We start from the raw sequence: 23,599 nt of genomic DNA, 5'->3' as shown, positions 1-23,599 counted from the left end.
TCCAGGTCTTTGAGGTGGAAGATTTCATCTTGGCAGAAAAGTTCTAAAGCTTATTGGAGATTCTGATTAAAGATCTAGAGAAGGAAGGGGAAAAAAAGGATGCTCTGGAGGTCTGATCCATGGCGAGGCAAATGACATGAGGGAAAGAATGCTAGGGGGAGCTAAGGGAGAGAAATAGCCTCTTATAATAGTATCCCAGAAATAATCTAAGAAATTGCATAGGTCTCTGAGAGTATTAATAATCAATGCGCTTTGATTAATTGACTTGAAGATATGTTGAAGTTGCATTTTCAGGTTCCATTGTGTATGCTTTCTGGGTATTCCTTGTGTTGTTCCTCATCCAAAACCGCAGGGGACTGGCAGAGTGCCTACTCCACATTAAAACCATTTGTATGATATGGGTATTGACATGATGCTAGGGTACACAGTATCTACTCTGCTTTTCCACTGTTAATTCCAGTCTTTATTATTCACAGAGAGGAGTAAACTTTCCTTTTCTCATCTGGCTCCTACAGCTATGCCCCAGTTTATGCAATGAATGGGTTTCTGCAAAGGTATGTATGTGATGCTTATCTTTGTGAATTGCTTTATATTTTGAAGACACGTTAGACGAATTGTGTTTCAAAGAAACTTTATGAGTATCTCACTTCTTAATGTCATAAGTCATTCTGATTCAAGATCATAACATCTCTCTAATGTATTAGCTTACAAAATTCTGGTTTTTGCTTTAAGAGGTTTAATTAAAGCAAGATAAAACTACCTAATAAGGTTCACTTGCTGAGTTACTGTAGAAATGCCTAATGTATTACCAGAAGGTAACTTAATGTCTCCAATAAATGCCAAGTTGTCCAAACCACACTGATTGACAACTTAATTAGGTATAAATGTCATGATTATTCCTCATCTCTTGCATTTTTTAGGAAGAAAACATTCACACGGTGAAGGGAATCAGAATCTATTTTTATATCCCTAGAGTTATAAACATTTGTATCAAAATATTTACAATTATAGTATATGAAATATCAATCTATTGAAGAAGAAGCCAAATACAGTACTAGAACAACCCACCAAAGTAATGCAAATTACATGAGACGTAAATGTCACAGAAATAAAGTAAAAGACAAGGCAATACATGGTTCACTCCAGTCATAGTTCGACTTTCCAACCTAATGCAAGTATCTCTTTTGGGTATATCTGATATGTAAGTGTGTTTCTGCACACAAGACAGCCTTCTATAATCATGTGATGATTAAGTCACAATTAAAAAGGTCATCGTCCCGCAGTTTTGGCTTGCCGTCCCTCTACCCCCAGCCACGATAATCTGGTGGCCTGCCCTCAATACTCCCTTAACCAGAATGAACACAGAGAAATATACTTAGTCATAGTCCTTTTACATAAATACCACTAGTCATGGCATAACAGCTCCCCAAAGAGGAAAATCATGTGAGAAACGGGATAAGGAAAGAGCTGGGAGAAGGAAAGTAGGCAAGATGTCTCAGATTCTCCCTGGGCTAGATCTTCTCAGGCAATAGAGGAAATGTCTTCCTATAACAACCCCTTTAGACAGAATCTGAGATGGCTTGAAACAGCTCCTCCAGGCCAGAGCAATGCCTGCTTAACCAGGAATAACATACTGCAACTAAGTCCTATATAGAAATGCTCCTATGGCAACAGACAGCCAGTTACTATCTGATTGGGTACCACAAGAGTTTTTGCTTTTTTTTTTTCCTTAAAGAAATTATCTGCCCATCACCTATATTTTTAATTATCTCATGGGAATTTTCTAACTTTCCTGGGAATGCAGGCCCTGTGTTCTTACCACGACCGAAATCTAGTATGCTTAATACTTCACAATTATATAGCACCTTTAACCCAAGGATCTATTTGGTTTTGGTTCGTGTGTGTTTTACTAAGCTTCCAGAACGGCCCTGCATCACCTGTGAAGTGGGATAGGCAGGGCCTCTGAAAGGTGACTACTCCAGGCAGAGTCAAAGCGAGAGCCACCGCTGAGCCTAGGAGTCCTGATCCCCAATGTGTATAATTAGACAAAACATCCTCAAAAGTTATCATTGAGAGGGAGGGTAATAAATCGTGTCACAGGGAACCGTGTCCATCTCTCTCCCATCATGTACTTAAAAGAAATACTGACTGTATGGACACGGGGTCCTAAAAACATAACCCTACTGTAGCAGTGTCACAAAACTGCCCCTTGGTCCCATAACTTGCGTGGTACTTTCACCACTGAATTGGTCACTAGTGGCTTTACAGAATCGCCAGAAGAGCTGCTTTGGCTTTAAGCAAGAGGCCTAGCAAAGTCCATAGCGAGAGGTCTCCATGAGGGACAGCCGCGTGAGGTCTTGTCTGAGTTCTGACCATCCCCCAGGCCTTTCACTGTGAAAAGGTCTCTTTCTTGGTTTAAGCAATCCACCAATTTGGCCTTAGGATTGTATCTCTTTCTCCCATTTTTGTCACAAATACCACTGAGTTCCACAGAGTTAAATATCTGTTCTAAAAAGGGATAATGGCTCACTGGCCATAACCCTCCTGTGGGTCCTTCAGACTGGAATGTGATGTTTTGATTTGGGTCAGAAAGGCGGAATGGCTTCCAGGCTTAGCATATTCAACCCCAGAACAAGATCTGCTCTTGCTGGAACTTGTACCGCTATTTTAACTTGATGCAATAGGTCTGAGGACCGCAGTACGAGACCCAGAATTCAGCTCAGGAGTGGAGCCAGTGGTGTGGCAGCTGATGGGGCCCCAGTGTGTGTAACTGAGGACAGTTGGAGGCCAAGTGTGGTGGCTGGAGAGAGGCTCTCCTGGGGCACGCATCAAGGGAGCAGCAGAGTACTAGCCAATTACTTTCTCCTAAGGGCAGGGGCTCCACCATAGAGAACCTCCTCAGGAATGGTTTGGGTTTCAGCCTCTCCCACCCTTACTTCCCCTCCCCGCCCCCCGCCCCTCTCTTGGTTTTTCCTGCATGGCATCTTCCACTTCCCTCCCAGATTCAACGGCTTCCTTCTCCCCACCCCCACCCCCTCCCCCGGATCCCCATGAATTTGTTCAGCCTTATTTCTTTCTCAGGACCAGATAGAGAATGCCAATGATGAAGCTAAAGCAGAAGCAGATCCAGGTCAGGATGAAGGAATAGCCATGGTGACTCTTCATGTAGAGGTTTCCGTAACCACTGGCATAATGATGAGTATAGATGGACACCCCGACCATAATGCACAGCCCTGCAAGGGGGAAAAAAAAGTTTAGCTTTGTTTGTTTGTTTGTTTACATTAAAACAAAGAAAAAAGATTGTATAATTTTTTTTTAATTTTTTTTTAACGTTTATTTATTTTTGAGACAGAGACAGAGCATGAACGGGGGGAGGGTCAGAGAGAGGGAGACACAGAATCTGAAACAGGCTCCAGGCTCTGAGCTGTTAGCACAGAGCCCGACACGGGGCTCGAACTCACGGACCGTGAGATCATGACCTGAGCCGAAGTCGGCCGCTTAACCGACTGAGCCACCCAGGCGCCCCGATTGTATAATTTTTAAAAGATCCTATTTCCCTCATCGGGAGGATAAAATCTGGCCACTTAGCCCCAAAGTGTTGCTCTTATGATTTGCCCTGGACCAACCTCGATGGTTGTGTTGGTAAACTAGAGGTGTTTGGGCTCTCATATCTCTACTGCTCTGAGAAGCTAAAAGTGTGAAGCAAAACACAGAACTTCATGTCCGCCACTCAGCTTTCCTTTCTGGACCCCTGCGTATGTAGGCAGGCTGCCCAGGATACAAAAGAACACAGCCTCTCACCAAATTCTGTGTGTTTGGGAAGAAGGACGAAGAATAAGAACAGCACTAAGGCCATGCACTGAGGCAGTGGCTTCGGCTCTCTGAGGACCGCCAGCTTCCTGCCCTCAAGTGTCCACTGTACAAGGACTAGCGACAGGGCAGCCCCAGGAGCGCAAGGTTTAAACAATGAAGCAACTGACAGCACTCATTCCAAGCAGCGATCAGGGGTTCTCAAAAAGAGAACAAACAACCGGGGGACAAAGCTGTCCAAAGTGACTTCACTGAGCCATGTGCTTGTCTGTCCGAGTTGCCGGGAGCACCCTCGGTAAGACCCACATGAAAGCTTTCCCTGCACGAATGGGAGCCCACCACTGCGATACTCACAGCACACCAGCATAGTGGCCCCCGAGAGGAAGAAGCGGTTTCCCTTCTCCATGGTGAAGAGCTGGAACACGAAGACCACGAGAGAGATGACGGAGAAGATGATGGAGAGGATCATGAAAGCCTGCACGGCCTTGAGGGCATCTGTGGACACAGGAGGAGGAGAACAAGGGTATTAGACTGACTCGTCCCCGATGGGCTGGACTTTTCTCCGATCACGCCAACCCTCAGGACCAAGCACAGCCCTTGAATACATACCTTCATTGGCATACGACAGGGCTCCATCACAGTTGCCACCCGTACAGTTTTTCCAAAGACCTACCGATGTTTTTGTATCATCTGAAACCACCCAGACCTGAAACCAAAAGGAAACAAACGGTGGTTGAAAAACTCACCCTCTGCTTTAAAAGAAAAAGAAATAACAGATCAGATTTGGGCCGGGATCAAATCTTAAGCAATACACAGTACTGAGCCACAAATACGGCTCAGCACCCCCATCCCTTGGTGGAAATGAGATGTGACTCAAACCGAAGTCACAAAGGTCCCAAGAGGAAAGATGGAAGAGTGTGTGGCTAAAGACAAATCACACAGCTTCTCTGGGGCCGCGTGTCAAGAAGCCACTTTCATCTAAACAGAAGAATGTCGAGGCCCCTAAAAGTAGAAGAGTGACCAAAACGTATTCCCCAAGGCTCACTGTGGTGCCAGTGTCCCTTCCCACCTGGACCAAGAAAAACCATTCTTCTTCTGAAAAACAAGCATCCACTTGTCCACACACGGCACCTGTTAGAATGAGCATTGGTGGAAGGACACGTCCAAGAACGTGTGATCACCTGCTCTTGATTCAAGAAACAGCTAGGTGCCAAGCCCTGTATTAGGAGCTGATAATTCAGACATTCAGCACTCTTGGCCTCCACTTCTGCGGTTTGAAGTCGTTCATTGGGCTTGTCGTTATTCTGAGAGACTTAGTGGCTGGTGTATAGAATGGCCAACCTACAGTCTGGAGAAGGCCTCATGGGCGGCGATTCTGTCTTATCAGAGTTGTACTTAGCCCTGCTTATGATCACACCCGCCCCCCACCCCCCCCAGTGTTAGCAAACTCTTCTATCTGAACTTTAAAGCCCATTTGTTCTTTAACTGTAACATGGACCTAAAGAGATTCTGGAACCACCGTTGGCCCATCTAGTGATGGGTGGCCTTGATTTTTGTGTGCGAGGAGCTGTCTTGTCTCTTTCTGAGAAAAGCGCAATAAAAGCAAATGTGATGCTATCGACTACCACTAGAGGTCAGAGTAGCCCAAGCTTCGGAGAGAAAAGGCTACTGCTACCTCCATATTTTTATGTTGTTTTGTTTAAGTGAGTTAATTCCGTGGAGCCAGGTTAATCACGCAAAATGCCAATTTTCAGCTCAGAATTTGAATGTGTCAGTCTGGCAACCACAGCTTCTCATCCTCTCTCTCCCATCTATCCTTCTAATCAAGGTTCCCAGAAGGAAGAGGAGTTCTGCTCCTGCTGCATACACGGCTGTCCACATTCCGCCCTGAACAAAGGTTCTCCCTCAAGGAGGCAGGCACCTCGGCTGGCTAGCGCTCCTGCCTGGAATGCGTCCCTACTCCTTCCTCGATTCATCGCCTGCCAAGAGACCCCGCCCATCTGCCCATCCTCCAAGCTCCACCTCCGGAGAAGATTCTACTAGAGACTGAAGAAGTCTCATTGTCTTCTCCAGCCCCTAGACACCTAGAGCCCTGGCTGTTGACACTGGCTTTTATCCCCCCCCCCCGCTGTTTAATCGTTGGAAGTGCGCGCGTGCGTTTATTGTTTTCCACAACTAAACTGTATATTCACAAGGGGCAGGGGTTGTGGCTCAAACTTCTTTTGTAGCGCTTTATATAAATATCCAAATAACTTCTGGGTGAATGAATGAAAAAAAGAACGTTACTCACATTGGCAATGGTGGAGACAAACAACATGATGACAGTGGCGATGTGGACCACAAAGATACCAGCTAGTAATACCAGCATCTTGGCTTCTTGATGCTTCAAGAGCGAAGAGAATTCTGAAAAGACAGAAGGTAAAGGAGAGAAAAAAGGTTACTGTCAGTTTCAGTAAGATGATTCAGCTTTCCCACATGCATGGACTATCTGCTAAAGTCAGGAGGAGCTGCAATAAAAACCATCACAATTTCATTATAAATTCCTAGAAACATCTTATTAACCTAGTTTCCTAAGCGCCTATTCGTCTGCTTACATACACCTCAATATAAACATAATTCCGCTTCTCAAGGATTTATATACTCCTCTCTCTAATACAGCCTGTTTCAAAAAAGAAAAGCCCACATTTTATCACCGCTGGTGTTTTATCTCGTTTGTGGTGTGAGCACCAAAAAGTAAAACTTGGATTTTTAAAAGGCCTTTTCACAGTTGTAATTTCCAGGTCTCTGTGCAACGATGTCATATAAATTTCCATTTTCCACTGAGGAAGGGTCCGTGCCTCTATCAAACCGCTCACCCAGTGATATTAATAGAAGTGGATTCCTTCTACAGAACAGCAGCTATTACTATGCCCAGAGACTGAATAGGCCACTAATTTGATCCCGGGTGAGCTATAAAATGTGAGAGCCACAACTTCTGTTATTATAATGTTGTTTGGTATTCAATAATTATAACAACCTAATTACAGTTTAATGGTCTGATCACCTACTGATTGAACATTTCAGATTTGTGTTACTGCACCTGAGCCTTTGGGCTGTGTGTGGCTCATGGTAGGGACTCTGCTATTTGTCTGGGGCACAGCTGTATTTCTGTTGATGCACGATGTCGATTCTGGGGCTTCAGAAGCATGCAGCCTGAAACACCACTAAAGGTGCCATCTATTTGTGCGTGACTTTTACACAAAGTCCAATCCTTCAGGACCCAATGGAGAAGACAGGCAAATGCATAACTCACGTGCTAGGAGGACTGGGAAGTAATATGCATTAAGAATGGGTATGGATAACAAAAGCGTTCAGCCATAATCTCCGCAGAGGAGAAAAAGGGAGCCCACTGATCATAAAGAAAATACGCAGGATGCACATGGGAGTGGCTATTCTGATTTATGTCAGCTGCGGAGGGAGTGCTTTATCATGCCCACAATAGTTACGATGCAGTATAGGCTCAAGGGACTTCAAAAGGAAAGGGCTGGAGGTTATTCACAGCAGAGTGGATATGTGGATGTCCCCACCTAGGAGGAGATGGCTGTGCACATCCTGCAATTGTCCTGCTTCTCTCTCTCACTCCACCTAATTTAATTGAAGCTTTGAGCGTGCTTGAGCCACTTTCCTGCTGTCCCAGGTATTTCGTGGCCAGCACTGATGCTATCGTCCCAACACTTCAGGTGCCTTTTATCTCCTCTCACTTTCCTCATCAGTTCTCAAAGTCTAGAATGTTCTAAAACAAGCAAGCAAACAAACCAAACCCCACAAAGTCTAGAATGTTCTAACGTAACTGAGGGAGACTTGCTCTTTACAGGCCGGGAATGAGAGGCAGACGCTGGCTTCCCCTCCGTGCATCCCAACTGTCTCCAGCAACCCCTGCCTTCCTTCCCAATCCCAACCCTTCCCTTCAACCCAGACTACTTTGTAGGAATGTGTCCAATTTCACTGCGAATGACAAAAATCATGAAGTTTATCCTGCCGCTTCAGGGGAGAGCTTGGAGCTTTCATGCCTGCTATTAATAATCTTCCTACACATTCAAATTTATTTTTGCTTTTCGCAGGTTCGTGCATACCTCCGCAATTTTCTGCTTGACTTTAATGCACAGTGAAAAGAGGTTTCCGAATTAAACAGGTGGAATTAGAATCATATAAGATCACTTGACCTTCCCGTCTCAGTCTCCTCTTCTAGAAAGTGGGGGCTGCAATGTTAATTATACAGGGAGACAGGAGGGTTAAACTGGATCATGAAAGTAAAACTAGCCCAGTGCCTGCCACATGGCAGGTGCTAACAGGGCGGCTTTGGTCGTGGCTATTAGTATTCCTATTATTATTCTATGAAACTGAGAGTGGCCGTTGCCAATATAACCGGTCAGTCACTAGGCTGCCCTATGAGAAGCACAAGTAGTAGGATATCTTCTATGTACATCACAAGGCGGGGTGTACAGATCATTTTGGGCTCTTAGACATTGTCATTATGCCCAATACCTGCCCTGTGAGTGGGGAGACCACTAAGAACACACCCTCAGGAATCAGAAGGAGAAAGCTCACTCTTCTCAGCCCTGTCTGGACCATCCTCCTGACACCCCCAAAGTTCACACCATCCCTGGATCCTGATCTTGGCCTTCATGGGGAAAGGAAATGGCTGACTTCAGGGGATTACAAATTATTACATAACGAGTCATATGTTTAATCCTCCTTGGGCTCGATAAATGCTTTTTTTATTCCTTTGGCTTCTAATTGACAAACACCCTCCTCCTAAAAGTGGGGCCAAGAACCGAATACAGTACACCAAATGAGGCTTCTTAAACGAGGTGGAGGAAACATCGCGAGTTCCCTGCCTTGCATGCTGTTGGGAATTCAGTAGGAATTTCTGCCCCCTTGGGTTGCTATGTAACCCTCCGAAGTAAGTCTGATTCCTTTCATCCCTGCTCAGCTTACACTCTCCATTTTGATGACTTGAACATTATTGCATTCCATACACCCTCCTCCTACTGCACATCCACCTCAGCCCACCCAACTTACCCCTCAGCCTCTTGATCTCTCTCCTGATCTGGAGGGTAATGGCCTTATGAAGGAGAGTTCCTATAGTGCCCTGTCGTGTGGTATTCCCTTTCCCCAGGGCCTGGTACCTTCCCTTGTGTTTTGTGTGTGCTCTGCTGTTTTTTCCTGGCTGCTTTAACCTTCAGGCCAGTCACCTGCAGATGCTCTCTTTGCCTGCTGTAAGCATTGTTTGCTCCCTGGACTGAACGTGGTGTGATTTAACTAGGTGTGCTCTGGTCTGCTTGTGAAATGAGACCTGTAGCCACTGCCACCAGAACCAAGGCTGGATCTCACTCCTGATCTAAGCCAAAGCCCCACCTGATCATTATTTCCCTGCCTGTGCAAGCCGGAGGAGTGGGTGGGGGAATCAAGCAAAGAAGTGACTCTCTTTCATCTTAGATTCCTGTGATCGTGCCACATCTATCCGCTGAGGAAAGGAGCAAAACGTCTTGAATTAGCAAGAGTGCTTAGTGTATAGAACACATAATTTCCTCTGCTTTTGGATGCTGTATCCAACCAGAAGTAAGGGGTATTTAGCTGGAGATAGCACATAATACATATAACTTCTCCATCTTTTCACTGCCCCCAATTCGTCAGGTTTTATCAGTGTCATCCATTGTCAGCTTAGGAGGGCTTCCATCGTTTTCAGTGGCCCTCTGTAACACATTTGGAAACAGAATAAGCTATCTTCTTAAATTTCTCATCTGGATTGTTCCTAGTAACTCAGTCCCTATACTAGAGTATCCCCAGCAGAGAAACCCTCACCCAGAGGTGAGGTGGCAGAGGAAATCTTGATATGTTCATAGACAACCATTCTACCTAATGGGTGAATGTCTGGAGATCTAATAGCAGAGCAGAATGGGAATAAATAACAGAAGTGCTCATGCTCTTAAACCTTCCGCCCACCCTCTCCCAGCAGTGCAGCTTGCAAGGAGACTCATTCCCTACCCTGGTATGTATCTCACTTCATACAAAAGCACTGAAAAGAAACCATTTCTGAATATCCATATCATTGGAAGTATTGACTGTAACAACTTTTTTCCTTGGCAGTTGGTTTCACTAAAACAATAATTGGCTTCTGCCTCAGACCTCTCTAAAATGCTTTGGATGGCACTCTCCAGTGGAAAGCATACTCTTAGTCACAGCTGGGCAGCTCAAACCAGGAAGTACAAAATAACAGCATTGCAATTCTAAATAACTAGGTGCAATGCCTAACCTTCCGAGCATTTGGTGCATTGGGCAGTCCCAAAGTTTGTCAGTTGGTTGTTGGGGACTCCCATAACATTATTTATGGTACTTAAACCTAAGCCAACAGAGCTAGTGCACGCACTGTGTTCTTAAAGGCTAGGACATCCACTGACTGTTCTATGTGAGTTGCAAGGAACATATTTCTCCACCCATCACTGTAAGCAGAGCAGGATTTCTTGAGACAGGGGTGCTCAGGGATATGATTGGGCTGAGCAGGAAACTGAGAAAAGCATGGGAGGCATGAATTGTGACTCTAGAGAGAAGTGGAGTATTAAAAGAAAAGGAAGTTTGAGACTTAGAGCCACACAGCAGCTCTCTCTCCTTTTCTCCCAAACACACAGACCAGCCAGTTCCCTTTCCACCACCGCCATCTTTTATTCCTGACCATGCTTCCCCTTTTCTTCTCAAATTGCCCAGCCCACATAGGAGCGGCAGTCTTTTTATGCTCCTAGTCCCAATGCAAATCTCACAACACTCACCATTCTAGGTTTGCATTAAGTTCTTTGCTAAAAGAAAATTATCACAGTTAGTGGAAATGACCTTGAGAATTACAAATTCTATAAGATAATTGGAGCTCTAAATGACTACCTAAGGTGGGGTGGGGGGAGGGGGGATAACTGTCCTCTCCAGGTTGTCTCCATCCACTTAAATCTTTATTGGTTTCTTGCCTTCCTTTAATGCCCTCCAACTCCCAAAATATATGAAAGAATCAAAGGAACATAGCTATTGAGACTGCTTTGCCTTAATTTTTAGGATGCTCTGACCACGAGAAACAAATCAGGCTCCTATGGGCACCTTTCCTTTTCTGATGGGTACGTAATACTGCAGAGACTTTGAGAATAATTGACTTCTAAAGATACAGAAGAGGAGTTTAGATGTTGGTAATTTGGCTCCATGGTTGTTAAGCTAGGGTCAGATAAGTTCTCCCCACCACAGAGTATGTGTATTTATTGAACTGCCACCACCAGAGTCTGGGGGATGCAGTTCTTTAAGGGTGGTGGTCTAAGTCACAATAACTGGGAGCCACACAATAGAATAGGACAATGAAAAACCCACTCTTCCAGCAAAGGAAGTGGTGGAAATCCTGGGCTTCAATCACTGAAGAACTAGCCAGAGCCTGGGGGTGCAACATAATCAGAAATGGGGGTGGAGGGTGGGGAGGTCGGAGGCTATGTGAGCAGAGAGGGAGTCGCACAGAGGTCAAATGTCCCCGATTCATTTGAGAGTGAGTGAGACTCTCCCGGACAAAGACACAGGGAGGCATCCTTTACCAGATGGTGCCAAGAGAGCTTTCTGAGAACATGTGAATCAGCTGCCTAGCTCGAAGACAGCTTGGTCATTTTCCTGACAGCCTTGTATAACCCAAGCTTCTCTGGGGAGAAGGGAGAAATCACGGCCAGCTGCCAAATTCCCCATCTCTCCTTCCTTTCATCCCAATTTTATAGCTCAAAAAACCATAGTCAGGTCATGGGTTCTTCCTCCATTATTTATCCCTCATCCACCCCTTACTTTCTGTTCGCCTTGTCCTTGCCCAGTTCAGATCCTAACCTGGACCACGGCATCAGCCTCTCCGGTGGCCCTCCTTCTGAGCTCTTCCTTCTCTGCTGTACCCTCTATGCCACTTCGTTATCTGACCTTGTCACTCCTCTGCTCAAAATCCTCCAAGCACCTCACCACCCCCTCCACCAACCACTGGAAAAGAGGCTCCAAACGCCTTACTCCGGCCCTGGGAATCCTGAGGATTTGATTTCCAAAGAAAGAGCCCTGCTTTCAAGTGTGCTTCCTCCAGGAACTACCTATCAAACTTTTTTCAAAGAAGCTCAAATCTGCCTTCTCTAAGAAGCCTTCCCGGATACATAAGTCAGAAGTAGTCATTTTCCCCCACTGTGTAATAACCTTACATAGCTCTTTATTAAAACCACTAGGGGCAATCTGCCTGGTAACAAAATTACTTATGGCAATGTTTGGCTCTCTCACCCCTAAGATTCTAAGTTTCCGAAAGGAGAGTCTTGTCTATGACAGGTACCAAGTAAACTTCCATTCAGTGAGCAAATAAATGCTGTTAGGAAGACTATATATATATATATATATATACATATATATATATATATTACATACACAAACTTTAGTCTTTTACAATTTTTAGAAATCATTTGTACATGATTATAACTATGTATTGAGCACATTATTATATGCAAGCTCCGTGTTATATATTCCTATGTAAATACTTATGTAAACATACGAATATTTTCCCGAGTAATTTTGACATTTGAACATACAAGAGTATATATGCATTTGTTGCCTTTTATTTAAGAGGATATAAGTGAATGCAAAGAAAATATCTTAAATTTCTAACCACTAATTTGTCCACAGATTTAACTTTTCTATCTCTTTAAGTTATAGAATCTCTAGACTGAGAAGGGGGCCTTAAAATTTCTCCCTAATATATGAACCTCAGCTACAAATCCATACCATGGAACTATCTAAGTCGTGCTTAAACTCCTCCAGTCACAGGGAGCTCACTACTTGCCAAGACCCTCCCATTAGAAACGTCTTTCTGACAATGCATCAGAATCTGCTCTTGGCAACTCCTACCCCTTATCTGAGTTCTGCCTTTAATCTAAAGCTGCCTCTTCAGGAGCGTCTGGGTGGCTTAGTTGGTTAAGCATCCGATTTTGGCTCAGGTCATGATCTCACGGTTTGTGAGTTCGAACCCCGTGTCAGCACAGAGCCTGGAACCTGCTTCAGATTCTATGTCTCCCTCTCTCTCTGCTGCCACCCTGCCCTCTCTTTCTCTCTCTTAAAAATAAATAAACACTAAGAAAAATTTTTTTGACAAAATAAAAAATAAAGCTGCCTCCAGGCATTCTCTAGAATGGTCACCTTTGAAGCAGCACTTCCGTGCTATCAGAGAAGTAACCAAAGGACATCACCGTAGATGCCTAAATCTCAATCATGTCATAATGCAGTCTTGATTTTATTCGACTTTAGACACGACTCTGTCTTTTCATTGGATCATGTTTTCCTGATTGTGAAATCTCCGTGCCTTTCTGGGTAACTGTAAACTTTGAAGAAAGCTTTCTCGCACCATCTGACCAAAGACGTGGTACTTCCTGCGAGGCACGAGAAAAGATGAAAGATGAAGCTGCCCCTGATCACATGATTTCCCTGAGTCAGCCTCTATCTCTGCGCCACCTCCCTTAGCGTGACACCCAACGGTGGCTGCTTGCTGCTCCTCCGTAAGGACACTGTGTACAGTGGCAACACCAAGCCTTTCTATCCTCCTCAGGATCATTCTGCTTTGGTTGGTTTGTTTTTGATGTGTTTGTGTCCCATCGAGGATCCTTTGGGTTGGCAAAGTGGATGTCCATTTAACACAAAAGCAGAAAAGGAAACACTCTCTTTTGGGAGCAGTCGGAGAGGATGTGTCCGGAGGAGGAAAAGGCTGGGATTAAGAGCAGGTCGAGTGGATGAGACCTTAGATGAGCTTTTCTGGCCATTGTTATTGTTGTTTTATGTCAAGCGTACTTTCCATTCTAAATATTGTTTTTACGTAGGGGTGGGAGAGGGCGGTGTTAATTTCTCCGTGGGAAACATGTGGAGAGAAAGGATACCAAAGGGCCATTTCCTCCTGCCTCTGGATGTCTGATGTTCGGTGTGGAAGGAAAGAATTTCAGGTTGTATCTCACTATAGCTACATCACCACGGGGCCTGATGTTTTCACATGCAGAGCAGCTTATGACCAGGAGAAACATCAGGAATCAAGCTGCAAAACTACATGCTCTAGGGGAAACAACTATTTTTTCATGGTCCTGGAGGAAAGGGGGCTCCATCTCCCAAACGTGGTCTATCGATTATAAATGGGGGGTATTAGAGAAAGAGTAGTGTTTTAACTGACCTTGGTATAAACTAGCACAAACTCTTGCATAGTTAGGGATGAAGAACTAGGGGGTGGGGGTGGGGGAACAAGCATGGTATTGAAAAAAAAAGGAAGGAGAAAAGAAGAAAGAAAGAAGGAAGAAAGGAAGAAAGAAGGAAAGAAAGGAGAAAGTGAAAAAGAAAGAGAAAGAAAGAAAGAAACAAAGAAAGAGAAAGAAAGAAAAAGAAAAGGGAAGGAAGGAAGGAAGAAAGAAGGAAAGAAGGAAGAAAGGGAAAAAGAAAGAGAAAGAAAGAAAAAGAAAAAGGAAGGAAGAAGGAAGAAAGGGAAAAAGAAAGAAAGAAAGAAAGAAAGAAAGAAAGAAAAAGGAAGGAAGGAAGGAAGGAAGGAGGAAAGAAGGAAGAAAGGGAGAAAGAAAGAAGAAAAGAAGGAAGAAAAAGAAAGAAAGAAGAAGAAAAGGGAAGGAAGGAAGGAAGGAAGGAAGGAAGGAAGGAAGGAAAAAGGCAAGCACCTATTAGAAAACCAAAATCTCCAACAAATTCTGCCTCTAACTTCTGACTTTGGGAAAATCACATCACCTCTCTGGTTGGTGCCTCCTACAGAGAAAGAGTATGCGGTGATGAAGAACATGGGCTCCAGGTTCAAATCCTGACTCCATCACTTCTGTTTTTAACTTCAGTTTTGTGGAGGTATAATTAACATGAAATTGTAAGACATGTAGAGTATACATTGTGGTGATTTGTTGACTGCAGCATTTCTTAACCGTGATCTGTAGACCTCAGAGGGCTAGCGTGCGGATTGAGGGGCTCGTGCCTGACAGAGCAAAGGCTAGATGGTTGTTGGGGATTCTTTTTGTTCCTTTACGTGAGATGAGAGGCTCAGGCCGGCCAAATGGACTTTCAACTTCTCTGCAGAATCCAAGGGCTGACGACTATGCTAAAAACAAGTAGCATGAATCTTGCTTTTGCAGATGCTCCCAAGGAGAATAGCCTCTCTCTCTCTCTCTCTCTCATTTCCTCTTGTCCTCCTTTGTGTCCAAGCAGGGGGTGGATCTGGCAACATCTGCAAAGGCTCAGGCCAGACCTGGGCTGTGATGCGGGGACCAGCCCACGCCCCCAGACCGCAGCTGGCCAGGCCGCTGGGGCGACGGCCCCCAGGGTGAGGACAGAAGCTGCGGTTGTCTTCTGCTTCTGACAAAAGAGGAGTGTCCTGGCCACCAGAATGTCTTTGAGGGAGAGGTTGCCAAGACAATAACTAGGGTCTGGGAAGAAAATCAAGGTGTGGCCCAGCCCAAGGGCACTTGGGCGGGTCGACAGTAGGTGGCGGCAACATGCTTCAACCAGCAAAGCGGCCTGGAGAACCCGCAGGGCCGGGAGGGAGGCCGCCAGAGGCAAGTGTGCTGGGGGGGGCGGGGCACAGGCCTCCTTACTCTTTGTGAGAGTGCTTGTTTAGAGGGGTAGAGGTTCTTTAGTCCAGTCCCTGAACCAAGGAGAAAATGCACCTTCCCCGGAGCTAAACCAGAAAGGGGAACTGAAACCCACCGTCTCGCACCCTCCAGGCGGGGCCTCCTCCATTCCAGCATGATCTTCTCTCTCCCGTATTTGTCTCAGGGTTCGGCAGACGTTCTAGACCTCCTGCCATAGCTACCCTTCACTCTGTTCCTTCCGCCACCTCCTGGTTCATCAGAGGGTCAGCAGTGCCCCCTCAAAACAGTGCCGGGGGCAGCTGCTTCTTCCTGTCATGTTGCTAAGGAGGCCCACAGCAGAGCCACCAAAAGTCTAAGACCAGATCCCCACACTGCAAGCCCTAAGACACGCTTCCAACGTTCCATCCTGGCCCCCACCCACAGCACAAGCGTCCCTTCTCCACCAAAGCCACATCCGGCAAAGGGAAGCCGGGACGCACCCGCCAGCCTAACTCACCGTTCCAGGATACCAAACCTCTCTCCAGTTCCCCATCTCCAGCACCCCCGCCCCCAAGGAGGGGCCTTTGATTATTTGAGAGAAGTCAAAGTATCAAGGACTTCATTTTGCTGTTAGCTCTGATCTGAGCCTTCTGAAAAGAGGAAAAACATCAAGGGAGATCACTGCCCTGTTGGCATAAATTTTCAGTGGAAATTCAAATGACACCAAGGATGTATTGACCAACATTTGTAGCTTGGGCAACAAAGGTTCTTCACAGGGGACAAAGAACAAAATATTTGACCCTGAGGAATGTTCAGAAACATTGAAGGGGGGGGGGGGGGGGTGTTCCCCAGACAAGAAGGGAAGGAAATAGGGTGGGATCCTCCCTGCACTTCTCCCTGTCTTTCTCTTTCCGCGGCGCTCTTTCGACCTCTTCTAGAACTGTCTTCTAGACACTTCTCCCTCAACACACAAGCCTAAGGAAACACCTGCCTCTGCACCCGCTCCCTCTTCCTCCTCTACGACTGTTCTATTCGACTATTTGAATTTGAAGATTCTAAGATTCGCTCTTGTCCACACCTTTACCGCCACACCCTCACGCTGCAGGGTCCCCCTCCCAGACAAGAGGGTGGAGCTCCTTTCCCAGGACCAGCTCAGTTTCTTCCTAAACCTGGTTTGGTTACTGGTGAATCCTTTTTTGTTGTCAGTGTCTTAACAGGCTTCTATGGCCTGCCTCTTCTCATCTGAGCTGGCGCCCTTTGTGGGTAATCAGTCAAACCTCTTCCTTTTCTTCCAAGAGCTGGGTGAATCATTACTATCTGATGACAAGGCGAAAGGAATCTCAGAGCAGATGAGCCCAGGAGGCTGCCTGGACCCTCAACCTTGTGTAAAATGCCCTGCGATGCAACACGATGCCTCAGTTAACTTTTCTCCCAACTTTTTTGGATTGAACTATCAGCATGAGCCAAGGGATCCCTCAAAACGGGATGATAAGACCTTAGAACAATAAAATTTCAGAGCCACAGGGAGGCCGTGGAGACCATCAAGCTCTGTTCCCTCCACGAAGAAGACAAGTGACTTGCCCATGGTCACAGGACAGAGTGGGGACCAGACCACAACCCTCCCTCCCCTATTCAGCCATGTTGCATCTGCCCCAAGATTCTTACCACCACTTTCAACCTATGCCTATGTTCTCAATTTTAACTACCCCATTTGAGGGAAGAATTCGTGAAACAGACTCAGGAAATACGAAAGCTGCCACATCCACATCAAGTCAATGGCACCAAGAGTGGAGGAGTCCATTTTAGTTCCTGGGAAATGCCCATTTCCAGAACAGGGGAGAAAACGCTGACCCAAATATTTCTTCAAAGGAAGAGAGAGAAACAGAGATCGCCACAAGGATTTGTACTTTTATCTTTATGCTTCAGTGTCAGTGGATCTCTCAGTTAAATTGCAAGAAATTATTTCAGGGCACCAGGGACTGAAGTATCACAAAAAGTGGTCTCAAGACATATGTGTTTGGGGGTGGGGTATTGTGAATTCAAGCAATCAAGGCTCCCTTGATTACTGAACAGAAATCCGGGATCATCTAAGCAGAACTGGGAAGAGTCTTGGAAAAGAGAATGTCACGGTCAGAAACTTTCAGATCTACCCTAGCTAAAGGTTATGAGCTCTTCTCCAGGACTGACATCCATTGTGCTGGCCAAGCAATTAGTCTGGGGTTATAATGGATTGGCACCGTGTTCCTGGAGCTATCATGACGGGTGGTAACAATGTAAAGGTGTGAGCTACGTGAACTATAAACCAAGTTACGGGATAACCCCGGCAAGGCCAAGTTCGAAGCCTGTGCCTCTGGTATTAGATTGACTGATTTAACCATCACCTCCATAAGTAGCGACTGGGTGTGTCCCCTCTGGGTCTGTACGTCCGACAGTCCCAAATGTCTCTGAGCTTTTGTGTTCGGCAGCCTTGGATATACTCGTGGTAAGTGAAAGAAGAAAGCATATTCATGTGTTTAGAAAATGAAATCCCTCAGAATCCAATCCTGTGGGTATGGCTGACGACGTGCATAGTTGTAAAGTTTTAAAAATGCTTCCTGCTCTCTCGGAGTCTTAGGTAATAATGATAATACCAATTCATCAAGTTTTATCCATTGAACATTAATTAAGGGTTAAGCGTTTAGAGAATAAGAGTAGAGCGACAACAAAAATGGAAGAGACATTTTCTGCATGCCCAGGAACAGAACTAGGAGCACAGTGTAGAAGTTATAGAGAAGCCAGTTGCGCTGAATTTAAGAAATTCTAATAATTAGAGTTGTCTGGCAAAGCGGGCGGGTGGTAGTGGGGGAGCACGGAGACTCTCACTCGGAGGTAGTGAGCACCCCTATTCTGGAAATTTTAAGGAAATGTAAAGTGGCCATCTGTCCAAGGTGGTGTAAAAATAGGATTTCTGCATATGGTGGAGAATGAATGAATTGATCCTCAGACTGAGAATCTCCCTGAAACTGAGAATTTGATGAACAAAATTAAAGACAAAGTGTAACTAAATTTGCCGTGTGCCCTTTTCTATGGCCATTTGTCAGATATACTTCCTATCGGGCTCTGAGGAGTCTACAGGAAAACATTTTGCTTCATCTATAAGCCTTCTAGGTCGCTGACAGCTGTCTCTCCATTGATCCCTGTGCATCTGGCATGAACCAACCCCCCACTGCACCCTCCACACCAAGCCAAGAGGGTCTGCATCCCAGGGTGGTCTTTATGGAGCCCACTCGCAAGGCCCCCTGGAGTCTGGATGGCCCCTGGGAACTGGATAGGCCTAAGCGGGTCGCAGAGGGAAGCAGGAAGAGTTGAGAAAGTCACAGTAAGTTTTTCTAGCGGCCAGTAGAAGGGATGCCTTTCCTTTCCTCAGAGATGTGCCCTGTAGTCCTGGGAAGTAGCCAGCATCTGTTCTGGGATGTGATCTGCTCTGGGTTGGCCCTTGATGGCCTTGTGCCAACTCTCAGGACAGTTTAGTGCCCTCAAACAATGTAAAATCTGGGGGGTCCTCTGACCAGGATGCCAGGCCGGATGTCCTGCAGCCCTCCAGACCGCACTCCACCCCCGCCCCATTCTTCAGAGTCTGTGGTGGAATTCAATCCGACTCTGAGGGTGGGAGGCTGCAGGGGGAAAAAATAACCCTCACATTTGAGTATTTTCAAAGACTTAGAGCTGAAATCCAGAAACACTCCTGCAGCTAGGGAGCTCCCTCACTACCTAGAGGCAGTGGGAAAGGCAAGAATTAGAACAGCATTTCAACAATTGCCCTAAAACGCCAGGAAATAACATACAGCGTATTTTCTCACTGCTAGAACTACAGTGTAATGTGAAATGCACACACACAAAAAATGCAATTCGTGATGGTCGACACTCCCAGATTTGTCAGTATTTTCTGTGTGCTGACTGGATAAATATTGCTTATAGCTTTAAGTTGCACAGAACTACAAGGAGATTCATGCTGGATTCATAGAATACCATTACTATCAACTTAATGATGGCTTCCTTGAATCCACATCCATGTAATCTGGAAATAATAAACATTTTAAGCAAATGTGGGAGTTCCCTGCAGCTTGAAAAGTTTCCCTTGCACTTAGTTAATCATCCCCTCGAGGGCAGTTTTACGAGGCGCCTTGTCTGTACAACGTACACAGGCTGATTGCATTGAAATGGTCTCTTCCAACGAATTGCATTTCTAAAGGAAAAGCCTAATTTCGTCCGACAAGCTGAATCCTGTCATTTTCCTCATCTTGTTTATGTGGAGGAAAAATAAAACCAGTATCTATGTTGAAATGGGCCACACCTAGGCCAAAATGCTAACTTAAAAATAAAACAAATCAGGGGCGCCTGGGTGGGCTCAGTCAGTTAAGCGTCTGACTTTGGCTCAGGTCATGATCTCACGGTTCATGGGTTCGAGCCCTGCATCGGGCTCTGTGCTGACAGCTCGGAGCCTGGATCCTGCTTCAGGTTCTGTGTCTCCCTCTCTCTGCCCCTCCGCCCCCCCTCAAAAATAAATAAACATTAAAAAAAAAAAAAAAAAAGCAAATAGAAATCACCCTTCTTCCTTTCTCCAGACTCTCTTTACCATTAATACTAGTGTTTGCGTTTGCACAACCACATTCTGGAAGAGCGAGAAGATAAAATGTTCCAAAACAATCACTGCCTTCCATGCTGAAAACTTCCACATTCAGCTAAAAAAAAAAAAAAAAAAAAAAAAAAAAAAAAAAAAAAAAAAAAATTCTTTTCTTATTTCTGATAATAATGATTATTTCTCTCCACTCAGAACTAAAGTTCAGCTGTTTCTGGGGTGGAAGCACAAAGCCATTCACCATTTTTCTACACCAGATGAAGTTCCCCTGCCCCACCCTCTCCTGCAAACCCAGTTTCCCTCCCGCCTCTCCCCATCCTCTACATCTGGCCAGGAGACATGGAGCTCTGGAATCCACATCAGGCTGATTCCACCCAACGCAACTCTCCCGCATTTTCTCTGACACACCAGTTGATTCCCAACCCGCCCGCTCCCCACCCCCCCCACCTCTCTGTTTTCTTTAAACAAACCAACCCCCTCCTCCCATCCTGTGGGGAGAAAAAACACATTTAAACAGAAGTGAATGAACAAGCTAAAAGAGCAGGAGCAAATGCAACAAATAAAATAAGCAGAAAAGCACGTATCTACCTATCATCCAAAAGAGACCAGCAAACAACCAAGAGAAACAACCCAAATCCTGAAGCAATTGAATCCAAACGGACAGACTGGAAAGCATCTGGCAAGCCAGTGCGCCCTTTCAAAGGCACGTAGTGTTTCCCCATGAAGAATGCCCTATCCTGGCATGTTCCAAAATCCCTGCTCCCTCCACATTTCAGAGCAAGGACCCAGTTACTGCAAAACATAATCACAGCCCAGTCCCGCGGACTTACCCCCCACCCTCCACCCCGGGTCCCCCAAGCTCCCAGTCAAAAGGCATTTTTCTGAACCTTATGGAAAAAGTTGTCTCAGTATCCACTTTCAGCCAGATGTTTCAAAGAGTTCAATTCAGAGACTCATAGACAAATAGCTACAGGGAAAAAGAAAACGCAGAGCTTAGGTGACGAGGTCAGAAGAAGGAGAGCAGAGAAGGAAAGAAAGTTTGCCAAGCTTCCCCGCAGCGCTGGAAGCTGTCCTACCTGAGGGTCCTAAGCGACGGAGGCGCCCTGAGGAGCTGGTGGCTGCCTGGTCCGCTCTTCTGAAGGTATGTGACCACAGTGTGGGGAGGGACCTGCCTCCCGAGGTTATAAGTTTCCAGCGCTAGTGTGCTGGGGTGTGTGATGGGCGGTTTCTTTTCACTGCGTTTTAAAGGAGTTTCTATGAATCAGTCTGCCTTTAAAAAAAAAAAAAAAAAAAGATTTGTTGGTAAGCTACGCCCTGCTAGGTTGGCAGTTGGTCAAGAGAGGCTGGGAGTGAGCCATCAATTCAAAGAAGCCTGTTTAGGCTCCCTCTGACTCACACACACACACAGACCACAGTGGAAAAAGGAGTGACATTGCTTCAAATGAGTACTAGGAGTCACACAAATAGATCTATTTACTGAAGCCCGTTCCTCCTCACCAAAAAGGAGACACGGTTACCATGGGCATAGGCAAACACAACTTATCTGTCCAAATGTACATCTGGGGAGGAGGGGGCGAGGGAACAGGACAGAGCCCTGCCCGTTGAAATCCTCGCTAATCATCAAAGGAGATTCCCATTCCTCCTCCCCTGCCTCATGCATCCGGGTTGCCAGCCATCAGAAATGATCAGATTCAGTTCCTGCTTGCTTCCCTGCCTTAGGTGCACCGTCCTAGGGACAGCTGTCCTGGGAACCAGAACAGGACACAACGCGAGCCCTCGTAATGCCTCTGAATGATGGAGCGCTGCTTCAACAGCAGCCTGGTCTCTAATTACGCTGTGTGAATGAATGCCCATGTGGACTCTTCACATTCAGGAGCAAGTCCTCTAGTTAAGAACTTTGCTCTCTGATCTCCATGTAATAATCATCTGGACCTTGCTCCGCAGTTGAGCTTCGCAGGGAGGGGCCCTGGAAGTCACTTGGTCCTATAGCCAAGGCATTCCACTGGAGAGGAGAACTCAGATGCCAGAGTGCAAGCCCAGCTCTCCACTTACTGGCTGTGCGGCTGTGGATAAATCGGCCTCCCCAGGCCTGTTTCCTTGTGCATCAGATGGGGGCAGAAGGTACCCATTTCACAGAGCTTCAGTGAGAAATAACACGGAGAGAGCTTATAATAATGCTCGGCACCTAGTTGAGCACTCAGTAAATGTTAACTATGGTTATTGGACTGAAGGAGAAACTCAGGCCCAGAGAGGTGATGTGACATATCCCAGGAGCCACCATAAATTAGTAGCTGCAGCTTGGATCCAAGTCTGCCACATCCAGGCAACTCTATTTCTGTTCCCTGTTGCATTGTGACAACGTATTTTAATTGTAATCCAAATTATTCTTTTACAGTTATGCATTTATGCAACCGATATATCTGCACGTTGCCACGCATGAGGCACTGTTCAGAGCTCTGGGTCACAGATGTGAGCAAGATCCCTACCCTCTTGGGACTTCTATTCCATGGGAGAATAGAGGACAGACTGTGGCTATTCACCAAAATGTTGATAAAATTACATGGTAAAATTAACAGGTGAATTTCAGTTTCTTGTGGGTCACATTTCCAAATCTTCTGCAATGAACCTACATTACTTTGTTTTTTAGGAAAAATATTTCAAAGTGGAAAGGAGAAAATATTTGCTGAAGTGGATGCTGGGGAAAACACACACGCACGCACGCACGCAGGCACGCATGCGTGCACACACTGATTTAATACTGCATCTTCGCAACCCTTGAAAACCGAATTCTGTCCCCGTAAGGATGAGACAGCATAGGTTTTTCATTATAAACTGATGATGTGACGGAAAACTGCATCAGCTTCTCCTCTTTCCTCCCCTCCCCCTCCCCCATCACTCATTTGATAATAAAAGTGCCTGTTTGAGAAAAGCCACTCCCAGGAATAGGTTAAGAGGCCCAGTGATCTCTGAACAGCCTAAGCCTTGGAGAGGGGAGGATGGTGAGACCCAGGAATCCTCCATGAGCTGTGAGGACAGAATGGACAGCACATTCTCTCTGAGCCTTCACCTCCCGCCCCCCCTCGGCTTGCCTTCACCTCCAATGCCTTCCACAAGTTTCATACTCCCTCCCGAGGAGAGCTGGGCTCCGGGGATAGAATCCTGGGATGCTGAGAAGTATGTGGTCTGGTTGCATTTTTTATAGAGAAATCTGGAGCCAGGAAACATTGCAGGAGAGGTGCTCTTGGGTTAACAAAGGAGCAGTGGAGGAGTCATTTGGTCCTTCTGGATTCCCACAATGGGTTTGAAAGGGAGAGGCAGTGCGCTGAGACAGGGGTCCTGGAGACAGGACTCCTGGAAAGAGGAGCTCTAGTTTTTCTCTCCCACTGCCTGGCCTGGGGGTAAGTGAGCCGCCCTCCTACCTTTCAACTTTAAATTTTTTTTTTTAACGTTTATTTATTTTTGAGACAGAGAGAGACAGAGCATGAATGGGGGAGGGTCAGAGAGAGGGAGACACAGAATCCGAAACAGGCTCCAGGCTCTGAGCTGTCAGCACAGAGCCGGA

At 45.9% G+C, this 23,599-nt stretch overlaps 1 protein-coding gene across 1 annotated transcript; it reads right to left on the bottom strand.

Annotated features, from left to right (window-relative positions):
* Nucleotides 1-939: 939 nt before the first annotated feature.
* EMP1 (epithelial membrane protein 1) lies at nt 940-21,277 on the bottom strand. Its single transcript, XM_047867762.1, has 5 exons — nt 21,114-21,277; nt 6,101-6,213; nt 4,420-4,516; nt 4,165-4,305; nt 940-3,233 (listed from the first exon to the last, which is right to left on the bottom strand). The coding sequence occupies exons 2-5, from the start codon at nt 6,176-6,178 to the stop codon at nt 3,067-3,069; spliced, it is 483 nt and encodes a 160-aa protein (XP_047723718.1). The 5' UTR covers nt 6,179-6,213; nt 21,114-21,277; the 3' UTR covers nt 940-3,066.
* Between the last annotated feature and the right edge of the window lie 2,322 nt (nt 21,278-23,599).

The sequence above is a fragment of the Prionailurus viverrinus genome, chromosome B4 (genome assembly GCF_022837055.1).
Source record: "Prionailurus viverrinus isolate Anna chromosome B4, UM_Priviv_1.0, whole genome shotgun sequence".
Lineage (NCBI taxonomy): Eukaryota > Metazoa > Chordata > Mammalia > Carnivora > Felidae > Prionailurus > Prionailurus viverrinus.
Note: the sequence above shows the minus strand (reverse complement) of the source record. Positions and strands in the feature narration are given on the sequence as shown.

Bases quoted from the DNA above. Each gene is read 5' to 3' on its own strand.
- EMP1 (XM_047867762.1), bottom strand. From the start codon at position 6,178: ATGCTGGTATTACTAGCTGGTATCTTTGTGGTCCACATCGCCACTGTC. The intron at 4,517-6,100 runs GTGAGTAACGTT...TTTTGGTTTCAG, and splicing joins TTGTCTCCACCATTGCCAAT to GTCTGGGTGGTTTCAGATGA. The intron at 4,306-4,419 runs GTATGTATTCAA...CTGTGTCCACAG, and splicing joins CCTGTCGTATGCCAATGAAG to ATGCCCTCAAGGCCGTGCAG.